Below are 16,628 nucleotides of genomic sequence, written 5' to 3' on the forward strand. Positions count from 1 at the left end.
AGTCTTTTCGGACCCATCGTCCAGGACGGCGTAAGTGTCCAGGACCTTGTCCTCGTGGCTCAGGAGCACTCTGACCACTTTGAGGAGCACACGGGGGGTCCCGCTGTGCTGGTCAATGTGGAGCACTCCTGTGGGTGGTGACGTAGACTCTATATGGTACGAGTCGCACCTTGACTCCCAGTGTCTGCCGTAGCAGTCGGGACACCAGGGAGCGGTCTGGTGGAACTTTGGTTCTGGTGCCACCGCCTCGGCATGGTACATTACCGCGACGGGCCCACTCGGTTGTCCTGGCTGACGCTTGTTGATGTCATGCAGGACCTCCAGGTGGGTGCCACCGCACCTGCTGCACTTCTTTTTCAAGCGGCACTCAGCTGCTAGGTGGCTGCGCGCGCAGCGGAAGCAGCGGCGGTGGTCCTTGACCCACTGGCTCACATCATCCGTGGTCAGCTTCTTGAAATCTTCGCACTGATAGAGCCGATGTTCTCCCTCACAGTACTGGCACTCAATCTTCCACTGGTCCTCTTTCGTCGAGGGGGTGTTGTGGTTCTGGTGCTGCGGTACTGATTCGGCTTGGTGCATAACAGTCACCGATCTTCGGCCATCGTTTACTCTTCTAGGTCCCTCTCTGGAGCTTGGTGTGCTCCGCACGAACGTATCCAATCGCAGGCTGCTGACTTCTCTCGCCAGGAAGTCGGCCAAGTCTAGGAGGGATGGTTCTGGACCGTTAGGATCACGGTGGTCTCTTTGCCGCCTGAAGCGCTCCTGACTGGCGGGCGGCAGCTTCTCTAAAATCCTCTCGACGTTAGAGTTGGCGTATAGCTCGTGCATACCCTTTTCTCGTTGCGCTCCCAGCATCCCTACCAGGGACTGTACTTTTATAGACAGGTCGTCTAGTGAGCGATTGTCTGTTGCTGGGGGTAAGCGGTCAATATGCCTTATCTCTTCTATTACGTAATCCCATATACGTCCATATCTCTGGTCCAGCGCTGCTAGAGCCGCGGTGTATGGGGTCGTAGAGGTGGCATAGGCTAGCGCTATATTGTGCGCCCGGGGCACTTTCAGGTGCTGCAGTAATATTGCATACTTGTGGCGTTCATCAGCGACATCCACCATCATTGTCTCTAAGCACATCCGGAGCTCCGTATACTGTGCTCGATTCTCATGGGTGAAGTCTGGAAACGTCGGTGTGCCAATGTATGATGCCATGGATGACTGGCACATCGGTGAGCGTTGGGGGAGAGGCCTCCTAGGCGAGTCTCCTCTTGCGTGTCGTCTTGGGCTGGTACTTGGTGGGTACCGAAGGTCGGGTACCCAGGTGCTGTTCCTCGGGGCTGACGGTGCGTCAAACTCACCCGTGAGTTGAGTCGGGGGTTTGAATGACTTACTACCATAGTGTCTTTATACCTGTATCACTGTACATATTAATACTATATCTAAATCTGTACATATCTCTTACCTACTCTTACTAGTTACACTGCTGGCCAGTATGACTTATACCATAGTGTCTTTATACCTGTATCACTGTACATATTAATACTACAACTCTGTTCTTACATGTAGTACTCATAGTACTAATTTATATATGTTATACCCAGTTTAACCACCTGTACAGTGTATATTACTATTTCACGTTACTGCTACATAGTCACTCTGGTTGGATGCCAAACCTCTTTTAGTTGTACTGTACTTGTGCTGCATGATGACAATACATTACAATCTGCACTGAATTAGTCACAGAATGTTTTGGGACTAGAAGGTTTACAGGGTTAACCGGCTGTCGTGTGGCAGTGAAAGGGTTAACCTTCTGTGTATTGTTGAAGGTTTAGTCCACATTGTTTATTGAACAAAAATACAACATGAAGGTTGGCCTTTAAGCCAGAAACAATAGTACTGTTACATTTGTGACATACGATATGCAAATATACAGTAAGGAACCTGACGCAAACTTTGCCATCACAACCATTGAACTATTATAATAGTTAGGATCTATGGGTAACAGTACTGTATATTTGCATATCGTATATGTCACAAATGTAACAGTACTATATACCTGTATGTCATGTATGTCCCTATGTCATAAATGTCATGATGTCATGTATGTTGTGTGTGTCATAAATGTCACTATGAATTGAAAATAGGGGACCCTGATGTAAACAAGACAAACGTCTTTCTCTGGTCTGCATCCCCTTAACAATTGTGTGTATTGAGCCGTACTGTATTGTACCCATTCTGCAATCTGTTAAATAAAGTTTTCATTCATTCATTCAGTGAGATGCTGGAGAAGCAGCAGCAACAGTGGTCAGCGGCTCCCCAAGAGGACACACAACTGCCTCGCCTGTGGTCAGCCAAAGTCCCGGTTCCTAAGAGATGGCTCCACCATCCACTTTTTTTTTTATCAGACTGGAGCGGTGAGATACTGTACTTCTACTGCTCCACTAAGGTCTTCCAGACCTATGCAGCAGAAGGACTCACCAATCCCAGGATGCCATTCCAGGACTTTGTTGAGACAGAGTTTTTTCAGAGGGAGTTGGAGGCCTGGAGGGATGTCTTTATTCTCCTTTATTTTATATATCAGAGGATTTTATAGTATGTCTGCACTTTATGTGCTCATTTCATCATTCATGTATTTTACATTCTACTAAAACTGAATCAAACCATAAACAAGGTGGCCCTAAAGGATGTTAGATCCTAATGTGAAAAACTGTGATTTTATATGTCTGCTCATTTGACTTATTTCTACTTTTATCTTTACGCCCCACTATCTGCTGGGTGCATACTATAACCTTATCATGTTTTGTAACAGATTACAGAAGCATATTGGAACGTGAGGTTCTGATATGAATTGATTAATATATCTGCATTATTTTATCCCACTTTATGCTTTGCTCTTGCTGCTTGTTTTACACTGATTTTATGTTTTATTTCTTACTGATGTAAAGCACTTTGAACTGCAATCCCCTGTATGAAAGGTGCTATACAAATAAAGTTATTATTATTATTATTACTGAGACACAGTTCTTTCAGATAGATCGTTTTTAAACCAGCTCAAAGCCGTTTTACCAAGACCTATATGCAGCCAAGCCTCTGCAGTAATGCGTGATCCACAGAGTCAAACGCTTTAGACAAATCAACAAACAATGCTGCACAGTGTTTTTTCTTGTCTAGTGCTTCAATTATGTCATTTGAGACTAGCATAGTCGCTGAAGTACTATGGATCTGAAGCCTGACTGAGACTTGTTAAGAATATTATGGTCAGCTAGAAACTCTTTCAGTTTGTTTACAAGAGATTCAAAGACTTTGGCCATTACAGACAATCTGGAAATAGGGCGATAATTATTTAGGTCAGAGGGGTCTCCGCCCTTTAACAAGGGGAGAACCATGGCCGACTTCCATGAGCTAGGTAATTCACCAGATATGATATGAACATTTCCTGATGACGCTGCCATTTTAGCTCTAATTAAGAATGACAGTGACCTAGCTGACTATTATTTGGAAATCCAGTGGTTTGTAAACTGGTGCGACAATAACTGTCTGGTTTTAAATGTTAAGAAGACTGAGGAGATGGTGTTTGACCCCAGAGGTGTTGGGGACCACAGGCCTGTGGTCATCCACACACAGTCCTGTGCATAAATTAAGAAACATGATTTAAGTTGACAACCTCTGCCGCTACAATCTAATGATAATCTAAATATGTGCAACAAGGAGAGACGGGGACAGAATTAATGAATGAAAACTTTATTTAACAGATTGCAGAATGGGTACAATACAGTACGGCTCAATACACAAAATGTTTAAGGGGATGCAGAGCAGAGAAAGACATTTGTCTTGTTTACATCAGGGTCTGCCATTTTCAATTCATAGTGACATTTATGACATACATGACATTTATGACAGGGACATACATGACATACAGGTATATAGTACTGTTACATTTGTGACATACGATATGCAAATATACAGTAAGGAACCTGACGCAAACTTTGCCATCACAACCATTGAACTATTATAATAGCTTTACTATTATAATCTAAATCTGTGCAATATTCATGTTTATTTAGTGATATTCATGTTTATTGATTCAACATAGCTGTTTATCTTTGATAATGTATGACAGGCTTTTGCCCCGACCGGGATTCGAACACGGCTGCACGAGAGCAGTTCAGCTCCTTGGACAGCGTGACAAATGCACCCATTTCATTGGCTGTCAGTCTGTTACACCTATACACGGCTGGCCTCCGCGTGACAGGAATGAGCACTAACCATTACACCACTGTGCCAGACAAAATATATCCATTATATATCCATCAATGGACAAGAGACCCGTGTTTCTAATATTTTTTTAACTGGTGAGACTACTGTTACTGTTAGAGACTGTGCTAGACGGCATAAGCGTGGCGCGATGTGAAAGGCGAAGTGAACTCCAGCGTCGCGCCACAGCAGCGTGCCGTATGGTAACGCAGTGGGAAAAGTGATTAAACAGCTCTGCACTCAGGCGATGTGGCGCGACAATGCTGCTGCGGCGTTGAAGTGGGAAAGCGGCAGTGAAACACAGCAGCCTCTGGCGTTGCCGCCTCTGCCGCTGCCGCGGGGCGGGGCCGCGGCGTGTCACGTGGGCGTCGCGGCCAATCAGGCCAACCCCGGAAATCAAATCCGTTGCGGAAGTGATACACGCCTCCGGTACTTGAGGTAACAGCAGTCGCATCTTTTCACCTGCGCAGCTCGATCTCTCAGTGGCGAGGAGTAACGCGTGGGAGGCTCACGCTGCCCCCGACACTTCCTGATTCTACTGCGCAGGCGCACCAACCGACCTGTAGGAGTCGCTGTCCACAACGGCCGATCCCCACCCATCAGTTTCCCACCCCCTAATACGGCCAATGTGTATTAGTATGGACGGCCAGCTAAACTGAAAGCAATGAGGAGCGCTGGGCTCGAACAGGCAAGCCCAGCGTCTCCATCATTCGTGGCGAGCGCCTTGCCCACTACGCCACATAGCCGCCCATTTTTATGTTTATTTTATACTTTTCTTTGTACTTAGCTTAGCTATGTGAAGCACTTTGGTTGACAAGCGTCATGTTTAAACGTGCTATACAAATACATTTGATTGATTGATTGATTGATTGATTGACACACACGACATACAGATAGACAGTACTGCTACATCTATACATTTATGACATATCAGATTTGCAAATACAGTACTGTTTGTGATACAAAACCAGTCCAGAAAAGAGAGTATATACATTTGACATAGAAACTACATTGGCGGTTGGGTAGGTGGGGTTGGGTGGGTAGGGGGGGGAACTGTACATTGGAGGTGGTTGGGTGGGTGGGGTGGGTGGGGGACACTGTACATTGGAATATTGAAAAAGCCATACTTGGTAATTTACTGTACATTGGAGGGGGTTGGGTTAGGACATTTGCAGGGGCCAGTTTCGAATTGCAGTCTCCCGTAGGTGTTCTTTGAGAGTGTGGGTAGTGATTCACATTCCTTTACAGCTTTGGGTAGGGCGTACCACATTGATGTGGCATAATTGCGAAACGTGTTTAGTTCCTTGTTTGAGCCGAATCTGGGTTTAACATGATTTGTGGAGCTCCCTCTGGTGTTGTGATCGTGGTATTCACTGACCTTTGGGAAGTATTTTGACATCTACATGGGTACCTTGGTCGTGTAGATGTAAAGTTGTCATGCATGTAAAGTTATCTACTCAGACAATGCAAGAACATTCAAGAGAGCTGAGCAGGACCAAGGAGCTGTGGAAGGCCATCAAAGATCCACAGCTGTTGGAGTTCTTCTCAGAAAAGGGCATCACCTGGAAGTTCATAGCTGAGCGAGCTGCATGGTGGGGCGGATTCTGGGAGAGGCTCGTCAGATCCGTAAAAACATCCCTGAGGAAGGTGCGTGGAAGAGCTTCGCTCAACTTTGAAGAGATGTGCACAGTCCTAATGAAGGTTGAGGCTATCCTAAACTCGAGGCCTCTGACCTTTGTGCACATGAACCACAGCCGCTGACCCCAGCCCACTTCCTGGTGGGTAAAAGACTCACGTCTCTGCCGCCCAAGACATTCCCAGTTGACACACACCGCTCAAATCCTAAGCGTGAAGAGATCAACCGAAGATGGAAGTACAGGCAGAGACTCGCAACCAGCTTCTGGAATAGCTGGCGTAAGGATTACTTACTGGATCTGAAATCAGCACATCGGAGAAGATAACACTCCCAGACAAACCTGGAAGCTGGGAAGAATCAAGGAACTGTTCCAAGGCCGAGATGGACTTGTGAGGTCGTGCACAGTTCGCACTACCTCAGGAACTTTGTTGAGGAGACCTATTCAGTTATTATATTGTTTAGAGGTCTAGGATGAACCAGCAGTTCATCGGGGGGAGAATGTTGTAACTTAATAGGCCAGGTTAATGATTTATTAGTTATATTTCATATATGTTAATTAATATCGATTATTGTTTATATTTGAAAGAAGAAGTGGAAGTGGAAGAGTGTTTATTCTAGTCAGAGATACTATTATTTACATTAGTCACCACGTTAGTAGAAATACCAAAGGCATGTTAACCAGCTGCGTCCTTTTATGGTGATTGAGTTGCCGACTGCAGAGAGCGTTTTGTGAATGAAGATGAAAACTGTAATGTAACATGCGCTGAAAGTTCTATATAAAGTACAGCCTATTGGAACCCGACGTATTGGACAATCTATTATTTTGGAAAGTAGTTATTCTACAACAACGTGGGTAATTGGGAGTTGTTGGCAATCAAATTGGCACTGGAGGAATGGAGACATTGGTTGGAGGGTGCGGCACACCCTTTCATTGTTTAGACTGATCATAAGAACTTGGCTTACATCCAAGGGGCTAAACGCCTTAACGCTCGCCAGGCCAGGTGGGCGTTATTCTTCACTCAATTTCGATTTTCCATCTCCTACCGGCCTGGTTCCAAGAACGTCAAACCTGATGCTCTGTCTCGTCAGTTTGATACTCCGGACCGGGAGGAGAAGCCCCACCCTATTATTCCACAGGCCCTTATTTTGGCGCCCGTGTTATGGGGCATAGATAGGGTGGTAAGATCGGCTCTGGCACGGGAGCCCTATCCCGGTGGGGGTCCTCCGGGGCGGATGTATGTGCCCAAGGCTGCACGCTCGCGACTGCTGCAGTGGGCACATACCTCTTCACTCACCGGCCACCCTGGGGCCGCCAGGACCCTGGAGTTTATCTGTAGGAGGTTCTGGTGGCCTACAGAAGAGGGGGATACGCGTTCCTTTGTGGCGGCCTGTCCGGTGTGCGCACGTAGTAAGACCTCTCGCCGTGCACCGGCGGGTCTCCTCCGACCGCTTCCTATTCCTAAACGTCCCTGGTCGCACATATCCCTGGATTTTATTTCTGGCTTTCCCCCGTCAGATGGGTTCACTACCATGTTGGTGGTAGTGGACCGCTTCTCCACTTCCCACTTCATTCCCCTTCCCAAACTTCCCTCGGCTTGAGAGACTGCTGACCTGGTGGTGCAGCACGTCTTTCGGGTCCACGGGTTACCAGTGGATATTGTGTCTGACCGGGGCCCTCAGTTCGCCTCCAGGTTCTGGAAGGCATTTGCCTCCAGCCTCGGCGCCTCCGTCAGCCTGTCATCTGGGTTTCATCCGCAGTCGAACGGGCAGACGGAGCGTGTCAACCAGGATTTGGAGGGGGTCCTGAGATGTTACGTTGCAACGTGGAGTAGGAGGTTGGCCTGGGCTGAGTACGCGCATAATACCCTCCTCTCCTCCTCTACTGGTATGTCTCCCTTTCAGTGTCAATATGGTTTTCAACCTCCTCTGTTTCCCGAACAGGAGCAGGAGGCTGAGGTACCATCGGTCCAGGCCCACGTGGTTCGCTGCCGCAGGACGTGGAACCGGGTTCGGACGGCGCTGCGGAGGGCCTCGGTTAAGGCTCAGCACCAGGCTAACCGCAAGCGGCGTCCGGCTCCGGTTTTCCATCCTGGGCAGCGGGTTTGGCTTTCCACCCCTGATCTCCCTCTCCGGGTGGAATCCAGGAAGCTAGCTCCCCGCTTCATGGGACCATTTAGAGTGGTTCGTCGGGTGAACCCTGTGGCTTACAGGCTGCGGCTCCCGGCCTCTATGAGGGTCCAGGGCTCTACAGTGCCACCATATTGCTCGCATATGCCCCTAAAAATATGTGTGTGCGAACCTGAAAAATCAATGCAAGTGCAGATTACAGCCTCATTCGTTCTTTTTTTCCTCCGCTACGAGAATCGTTAAAAAACTACAAGTCCCACAGTTCACAGCCGCATAAACGTTCCAATCACAGTAGAGTTTCCTGTGGTCATGCGACTGGAAACTGAAAGTAATGATTAGCGTCTGTCTGAGTCAGACAATACAGCCATTCATTTTTATTTTGCGCAAAAGATACCGGAGAATGAGAAGTCAGGCGAGGCAGCTCATGTTACAGAGGTGATAGTTAACGTTAACCAAGATACTGACGCTAGCCAGCATGCTAGCGAAGTTGGCCAAGCTAGCGAGGCTACACCCACTACTACCCCCACTGTAGCATCCAATCACTGTAGCTAGCGAAGCTACACCCACTGGAGCAGGAGGGAAGACATACAAATTTAACGTGAATTGGCTAAACATTTTCCCATGGCTAGAGTTCGAAAACAATGTCATGTTTTGTAATTATTGCAAAGTAGGATCGATGCATTGCGATGCATTGTTACACCCCTACACCAAAGTAACTGGCCCACTGTGTATGTGTGTACAGCTAACTTGGCTAGCGTTATCAACCGCAGAGGTGGGCAATAGGGTCCAGCTGCAGCGCCGGACGGCCAGAGTGCAAGCAGCAGAGGTGGGCAATAGGGTCCAGCTGCAGCGCCGGACGGCCAGAGTGCAAGCGGTGTGACGTCGTAATTGGCAGAATCGACTGTCAATCAATGGTCTACCTGACACGCAAACTCATAAACAATGTTTCTGTACTGGAGGTGTACAGTATTTCAATAGGCAACCCTGAAAGGATTATTTTTCTAGAAGAGCAACACTAGCTCCCCCCTCTACTGATGGCCCTGGTGGTAATGCCAGTGTCTCCTTTTTGTTCAATGTCACTGCCTTTCTTATTAGGCCTAGTTGTTGGCTACAACTTTGCCACAGTAGGCATTAATCACTTAATTAATAGTTAAAATGTCTGTGTCCCATTCCCGTTTGCACACGCAGATGATATGTCATAAATTGTTTAAATCAAAATTCCCAGTTTACAATACTACAGGATGGATCAAATCATCTAGCGGTCTCTGGCAAAGGAACAGGACACCAAAAGCAACCTTCCCCCTTTCACATAGCTTCTATAGCAAGGCCACCGAGGTCATTCAGATAAACAGAACAAATGGCATAGGATGAAGATCTTCCCTCACACAACGGAGTGTGATTGAGTAGGCCCACTTTAAATAACTGTAGACCATGAATATGGCCGCCTGAAGGCTGGATGGAAGTAGCCGGAAGAACGTTTGTTTACTTTAGCTAGAAAACCAACAGGTCACTCAGGAAACCACTGTTGGGCTTGAGTAAGTAATCTATTTCAATCTTTATGGGGTCCCGCGTCCAGGGACACCTGGTTGGTTGCCTCATGGCTATAAGGAACTATTTTTAAGTAATGGCCTAAAGTTGGACAAACAGTAAACTCAGGAGAGACTCTGTCTGCTGAAACAGAGGTAAAATAGGGTTATAACCAATCTTATAGTTATAATAAAGACAGAATGATCAGGAATATTCTGCCCAATAGAACAAACAATCTAAAGACTAAACCATTTTAGTTTAAAACTAAACAAGAAAGATATGGATCAATTCAGAGTAAAATTAAGCTGTAAAACATTATAGAATCACATTAGACTATTGTTTAAGAAAGCATGAGTAGTTGAAAACAGTGATAAACAAAAGTTAGAAGTACCATTTTTAACTTATAGAGGAACTAAGTTTGATCAGATCCATAAAAACAGGTTAAAAGATATATACTAGGCTATAGAAATCGGGAGAAAGAATGGTATTACTCTAGTTACTAAACAGAAAATAATCTAAGCATGTAAATCCGTATAAAACAATGCATTTCATAAAACAAGTGATTTGATGTAAAACAAATAGGATTGCCCCCGCTATAGAAAGATCGGGATTTGGGTCACCTTGTAAGGCCGTTTCTCAAGAACAGGATGACGTGTCACCAAAAGGGCTACCTTCTATAAGTAATCCAGCCAATAGAAAAGCCAGGTCCCTGGTTTCACGTCACAGGAAGACGCAGGAAAGTGGGAGGTGTTTTCTCTTCTTAAACTGCAGGTGAAGCTGACGGAGAAACACACAGACGGAGACAGAGGCGACTTGAAGCAGGAGAATCCACCACCGACCAGTTCAAGAACAGAGACGCGAATGAGAAAGCCCTCCTGAAGACTGATTTTAGAATAGAAGTAATTCAAGCTGTTAAACCTGATGATTAAGCTGTTGTTTTCATTAAAACAACAGAGAGTTCTGTTTTGAACCCGACGCGCTTGTCTCCGTCTCAGACTTATTTCCAAGGAGCCAATCAACTGAATGAACAACGTGTGTGCGGCGCAGAGTAAGCTATTCCACTATACATTGAGAAGAACGATCATATTGCTATAGGTACAATTGAAGGAATACACGTTAAGTGGTGCCTTGATTCCCGGGCTGAATATTCAAACCGAACCAGACAAGGACACTCAACTGGATCTCAAAGACTCTCATCTACAAGCGGCGACGGTTTTCTTCACCATTCAGCCGAGCAACAAACAGCGAAGTTTGACGGTGAGTTTGAACTGAGAGAATGTGTCTAGAATTGGTTGGGATCGGACAGCTTCCGAACGGGGTTGGAATGATCGTGTTTAACAGCCTGATGGTGTCGACTGCGGCAGAGATCAGAGACCAAGTCTCACAAATGGATCTGGTCTCGACCATGCGATACTGTCTGAATGTGATGCACTAATGTAATCGAGGAGTTATTAGAGGGACGCGCGATTGAGATTGAATAGTACAGAGCAGCAACGGGTAGTAACGAATTTACAACGAGACTAGCCCTGGTTACAACCAGGACCAGTAGCGGTGTAGATAGGAATATCGTTCAGGGAATGATAAAAGGGTCTGGTGGTAGCATTTTGGTTGAGGGAAGGGTTAAAATGGGGCCCTGTTTCGTTCGTCAAACCAAGCCCCGCTCTGGGCTGGCTGGTGAAGGAAAAAGGGTGCCGTTATGGGTTTTACAAACCCTCCATCAAGCAAATAATGTGGCTGCCAGCAAGAGAGGTTAAAATGGTCTGTATCTAGTTCAGATCGCACGCGACCGAGTGAAAGGGGATTCGTGCCAGTTTGCCAAAAAGAAGGGTTTGCTTAGAAATCGGTGCGCGAGACATTTAATGTTTGGGAGACGTCCCAAATACAAGTTTGATTCGACGCATCCGACACATTCCGGCTCTGATTTGCCTTTGTCCAAATCAAAGAAAAAATGAGCTTGTTGATGAGGGATAACGTGGGGAATGAGAAGTTTGTGGTTAAACTGAGAGCACTTTCTGGCCACAAACTTCGATTCAAGCTGACGATAGGCACCTACAATGCTGTCTTCCCGTGCTATTTGCAGGAATGGAGTGGCTATCCGAAAGGGCAAGGCGATTTCCAAAAACTTGGTGTATATAAAGCACTTGCTGAAGTTGAATGACTGAACTGCACTTATGGTTAGGACTACTTGCATAGTACGGGCGATGTTTGGATTAAAGAATGCACTTAGAAGCGGTTAGGATGTGTATTTAGGGTACTGTTAAGTAGCGAGGCTAATGGCTAAGCTAGGCTAATGGCTAAGCTAGACTAATGGCTAAGCTAGGCTAATGGCTAAAAGCTAACGGCTGAGCTAACGGTTGGCTGTTGGGGTCAAGCTAGCATTTTCGAAGCAGTTGACAACAAGGCCTTTGAACCGGAAGTCGTTCTAAGCTAAGCTAGGCTAAGCTGCAAGCTAACGAGCGATACTGGAAGCTAATGTAGCTAATGCTAATGTTGCTAATGTTGCTGAATGAAAGGGTTGAAAGTAACTGTGATGATGTGGTATAACGTGTGTATATTGAATGAATTATTGGTTAGGGGTGAGAAGCGTGAATGGATTAATTTTGTAAACAGAATGTAATTCCCGTGACGAAGTCTCGCGTGATGCTACTTTGGTGGCTGGCAACGAGACCTCGTGTTTGTAAACATGACGTAACTCCCGTGACGAAGTCTCGCGTGATGCTACTCTTGGTGGCTGGTACGAGACCTTAGGGAGGCGCGGACAGTAACTTCCGGTATAAAGGGATTCTGGGGGTTGTGGTTTCTTATTGAGTAAAAACATCGGTTTGACGTCGTGTGGTGGTTTGCTGCGTGATGACGCACTTGTTGTAGGAGGGTGAAGACGCCTCCTGCAGGACGTTGTGGGTAGAGCTGCCGCGGTATTGATGTTTTCCTTACCGCACAAATTTGCGAAATATTTCCTACCGCTGCGGTTATTACCGCACACACACACACACACACAAAAAAAGTTTGAATGCATTTTTTTTGTAGTCTACTCTTTATAGCATATAGCCTGCCTCTAGTCTAAATGTCTATCTTTAGAGGATGACTTTGCAGCATGAATATTGTTTGGGATTCGGCAAGCACGCATTCGTTAAAAGTGAAACACGGATTAGAAGTATCCCCTCTGTGTCGCGGGCAGAGGTGGTAGCGGCGCGCCCGCCGGTTACCCCCCGACCCTTTCTTCTTCTTATTATTATTATAACGTTACTACTTATGATTACAAAGGCATTCGTTTTGTGGCATTACGTTATATAGTTACACGTTCGTATTTACCGGACCATAGCAAGGCAAGCGTTACTCAATTCATATCTCAGTTCCTTTCTTTGCTCAGAGCGTGCAGAGTTGTACCCATTCTGCGGTCTGTTAATAAAGTTTTCAATCAGACAAGTGTATAGAACGAAGGGCTTTTATTATAACATTTCGTTGCAGTAAAATCATTATGCCTCGTTCCCTGAGGAGCGACGGTACGTCGGTAATCCACTCCGGTCTCCGGTGGGAGCTAACGTATATTAGCCGTGTTGTGACTGACTGTGAGCTCTGATCAATGGCTGAGATTCAGGAAGTAAAAGCACTGCAAGACGATCCATCGTGTGACGCGTCTCTCTTCTGACCAATCAGTGGTCTGCAATGTTTCACATGACTTTTCTGGTACCCAATAGGGTTGCTTGGAACCTCGATAGAGGAGTAGGGTATATCTGCAGAGCCGCAAGCCCAACGAGAGAAGGGTACTTTATTATTATAAAAAAAAACAGCGGTGACGCGGTATTCAGCCTACTCTTGCGGTGGGCGTGATGTAACAGCGATACCGCGGTAATGCGGTAATCGCGGCAGCTCTAGTTGTGGGTACTGTAGTTCAATAGGGGTGATCTACGAACATTACAGCAGAGGGCGGTGTTGCCTCTTATGCTTCTTCCCCCTCTCTTTTTCTTTATTTCCCCTCCCTCTTCCCTCCCTCTCCTCCCTCGCTCTCCCTCGCTCTCCCTCCCTCTCTCTCCTTCCCTCTCTCTCTCCCTCCCTCGCTCTCTCTCTCCTTCCCTCTCTCTCCTTCCCTCTCTCTCCCTCCTTCCCTCTCTCTCCTTCCTGCTCTCTCCCTCGCCCTCCCTCTCTCTCTCTCTCTCCTTCCCTCTCTCTCCTTCCCTCTCTCTCTCCCTCCCTTGCTCTCTCTCTCTCTCCTTCCCTCTCTCTCCTTCCCACTCTCTCTCCCTCGCCCTCTCTCTCTCTCCTTCCCTCTCTCTCCTTCCCTCTCTCTCTCTCTCCCTCCCTCCCTCTCTTCCCTCCCTCCCTCTCCCTCTCCTTCCCTCTCCTCCCTCGATCTCCCTCCCTCGCCCTCCCTCTCTCTCCTTCCCTCTCTCTTTTTCTCTCTCCCTCGCTCCCCTCTCTCCCTCCCTCCCTCTCCCCCCTATGGTTAAATGTGGTAGAAAATACGCTGCGGACGAATTAAAATACGTAGTGATACTGGATGTTTGCCCCCCCCCCCACTTTTTCTTCTCTCCTCCCTTCATTCCTTTCCTCCCTCCCTCGCTATGTTTGCCCCCCCCCTCCCCACTTTTTCTTCTCTCCTCCCTTCAGTCCTTTCCTCCCTCCCTCTCTATGTTTGCCCCCTCCTCCCCACTTTTTTTTCTCTTCTCCCTTCGTTCCTTCCACCCCTCCTTCTCTCCTTGTTCATAGTGTACCCCCTCCTTCCTTGAAAGCCCCCCCCCCCATTTTTTTCCTTAAGAAGGTTCCCTTTCTTTCTCTGCCTTTGCCCGCTCTCTCTCGCTCTCTCCCTCTCGGAGAGCACCACATGGTGGTCATGTGCATTAGGATCGGCTAGAACACTAACAAAAGTTACATACTGTAGTGTCATTGGGTGAAAAATAGAGAATCGAACCGTTAAGATTGTCTAATGCATGACTAATTTGACCAGTAAAAGATGGTGAAAGGCGAAAAGGAGGGACAACAGTCTGCAGCACGTGGCTTGTTCGCGAGGGCGGTCGCCAGGCTAAGGGGAACCAGTGCACCTTCTGCACCGCCACCGGCACCTCGAGGTGCCCAGGTCCGGACGCGGAGGTTTATGAGGGAGCTCCAGGAGATCCGACGACTAGGCAGCAGTTTCGTCACGGTGAAACTGGTCGAGGACAACCTCTTCGACTGGCGGGTTCGGTTATTCCAGGTAGACGTAGACTCTCCGTTGTGGCAAGACATGAAAGAAACGGACACAGAGTTCATATTGCTGAGTGTCTCTTTCCCTGACAATTTCCCATTCTCTCCGCCTTTCATGCGGGTACTCGCCCCGCGGTTGGAGAATGGTTACGTGAGTGAGGGTGGGGTCATATGCATGGAGCTGTTAACACCGCGTGGTTGGTCCAGCGCCTATACCATGGAGGCCATCATGAGGCAGTTTGCCGCAAGCCTCGTGAAAGGACAGAGTCGCATTAGTAGAAGCGTGGAGGAGGCTGGTGGGGAGACTTTCAGCCAGAAGGAGGCGGAGGCCGCCTTTGAAACCCTAGTAGAAAATCATAACAGATATGGCTGGAGGTCTCCACCAAAGTCGGAAGGCTAAGTGGCGCCGCCTACCTCCCTCTAGGCGTGAGTTATGTTTTTTGTAGTATGAATGTTGTTGTTTTGGTTCCAGTCCCCCCCCCCCCCCCCTCATACGTGTAGAATTTATTTTCCTCCATCCCACCCCTCCCTCTAGGTCCCTTCCTGGTTCCTCCTTTCCTGGCTCCCTTCCTAGCTTCCCTCCCTTCCTAGTTCCTAGCTTCCCTCCCTTCCTAGTTCCTAGCTCCCTTCCTGGCTCCTCCCGTCCCTTCCTCCCTTCCCGTCCTTCCTCCCTAGTCTCTCCCTCCCTAGTTATTTCTCCCTAGCTCCCTAGATTACTCTCCTACGCCCCTCCTCCTTCCAGCGCGCCTGGGTTCGTAGGTCATCCATCACCCTCAACATAGGGGCCCCCCAGGGCTGTGTTCTGAGTCCCCTCCTCTACTCCCTGTACACACACGACTGTGTGGCTCAGCGGAGTAGCAACACAATCATCAAATTTGCTGACGACACAGTGGTGGTGGGCCTGATCTCTGCAAACGACGAGAGGGCCTACCTGGAAGAGGTCAAGGTCCTGGCGGGATGGTGCCAGGAAAACAGCCGCTCCCTGAACGTCAGCAAAACAAAGGAGATGATTGTGGACTTCAGGAGGTCGGGGGTCAAGGACTACAGCCCCCTCAGCATCGACGGGGCACCGGTTGAGAGAGTGAACAGCTTTAAGTACCTCGGAGCCTACATATCCGAGGACTTGACATGGACCACACACATTGACAGTGTTGTGAAGAAGGCACGACAACGCCTCTACTTCCTCAGGCGCCTAAGGAAGTTCCAAGTCAGTCAGAAGATCATTAAGAACTTCTATGTACAATAGAGAGCATCCTGACTGGCAACATCACCTCCTGGTTTGGGAATAGCACTGCACAAGACCGAAGCAGACTACAAAGAGTGACACGTTCAGCCGAACGCACAATTGGAGGGGGGCTCCCCACCCTCCAGAACATTTACAACAAGCGGTGCAGGGGCAAGGCTAAGAGAATCATTAAGGAGTCCAGCCACCCGAACAACTGCCTCTTTGAACTGCTGCGGTCAGGCAAGCGATACCGGAGTATCAAGGCGAGCACAGAAAGACTCAGAAGAAGTTTCTATCCCCAGGCCATCAGGCTGCTCAACGAACAATGAACACTACACAACAACCATCAAACGCACATAGCACACACATCCACACACTCACTTTAAACAAACACACTGTAGCACCCACTCCCCACACTTTATATTTATTGATAAAGGATTTGCACTACAACTCGTACACCTTACTGTAAATTGTACCTAAATTGTACCTCATCCCATTTCTGCTTTGCACTATATAGTATTGTATATTAGTACACTGCATAGTATATTGTATATTATATGGTAACTCGGTTACGTCTATTCTGCATCGAACATTGTACATATGTCTATACTGAACACTGTGACCTCATTTTCTACTTCTAATTTACATGCTATACTATGTTATTTGATACTTATCTTGTCTAGC

General features: G+C 47.5%; 1 protein-coding gene across 1 annotated transcript; it reads left to right on the forward strand.

The window, feature by feature from the left end:
• Window positions 1–14,489: 14,489 nt before the first annotated feature.
• LOC311239411 (ubiquitin-conjugating enzyme E2Q-like protein 1) lies at window positions 14,490–15,119 on the forward strand (the record flags this gene model as incomplete). The annotated part of the gene is made up of 1 exon (XM_084327715.1): window positions 14,490–15,119. One exon carries the CDS (start codon window positions 14,490–14,492, stop codon window positions 15,117–15,119), a length of 630 nt encoding a protein of 209 aa, XP_084183841.1.
• Window positions 15,120–16,628: the final 1,509 nt, after the last annotated feature.

This window comes from Notolepis coatsorum (genome assembly GCF_963971535.1).
Source record: "Notolepis coatsorum genome assembly, chromosome: 13".
Taxonomy (NCBI): domain Eukaryota; kingdom Metazoa; phylum Chordata; class Actinopteri; order Aulopiformes; family Paralepididae; genus Notolepis; species Notolepis coatsorum.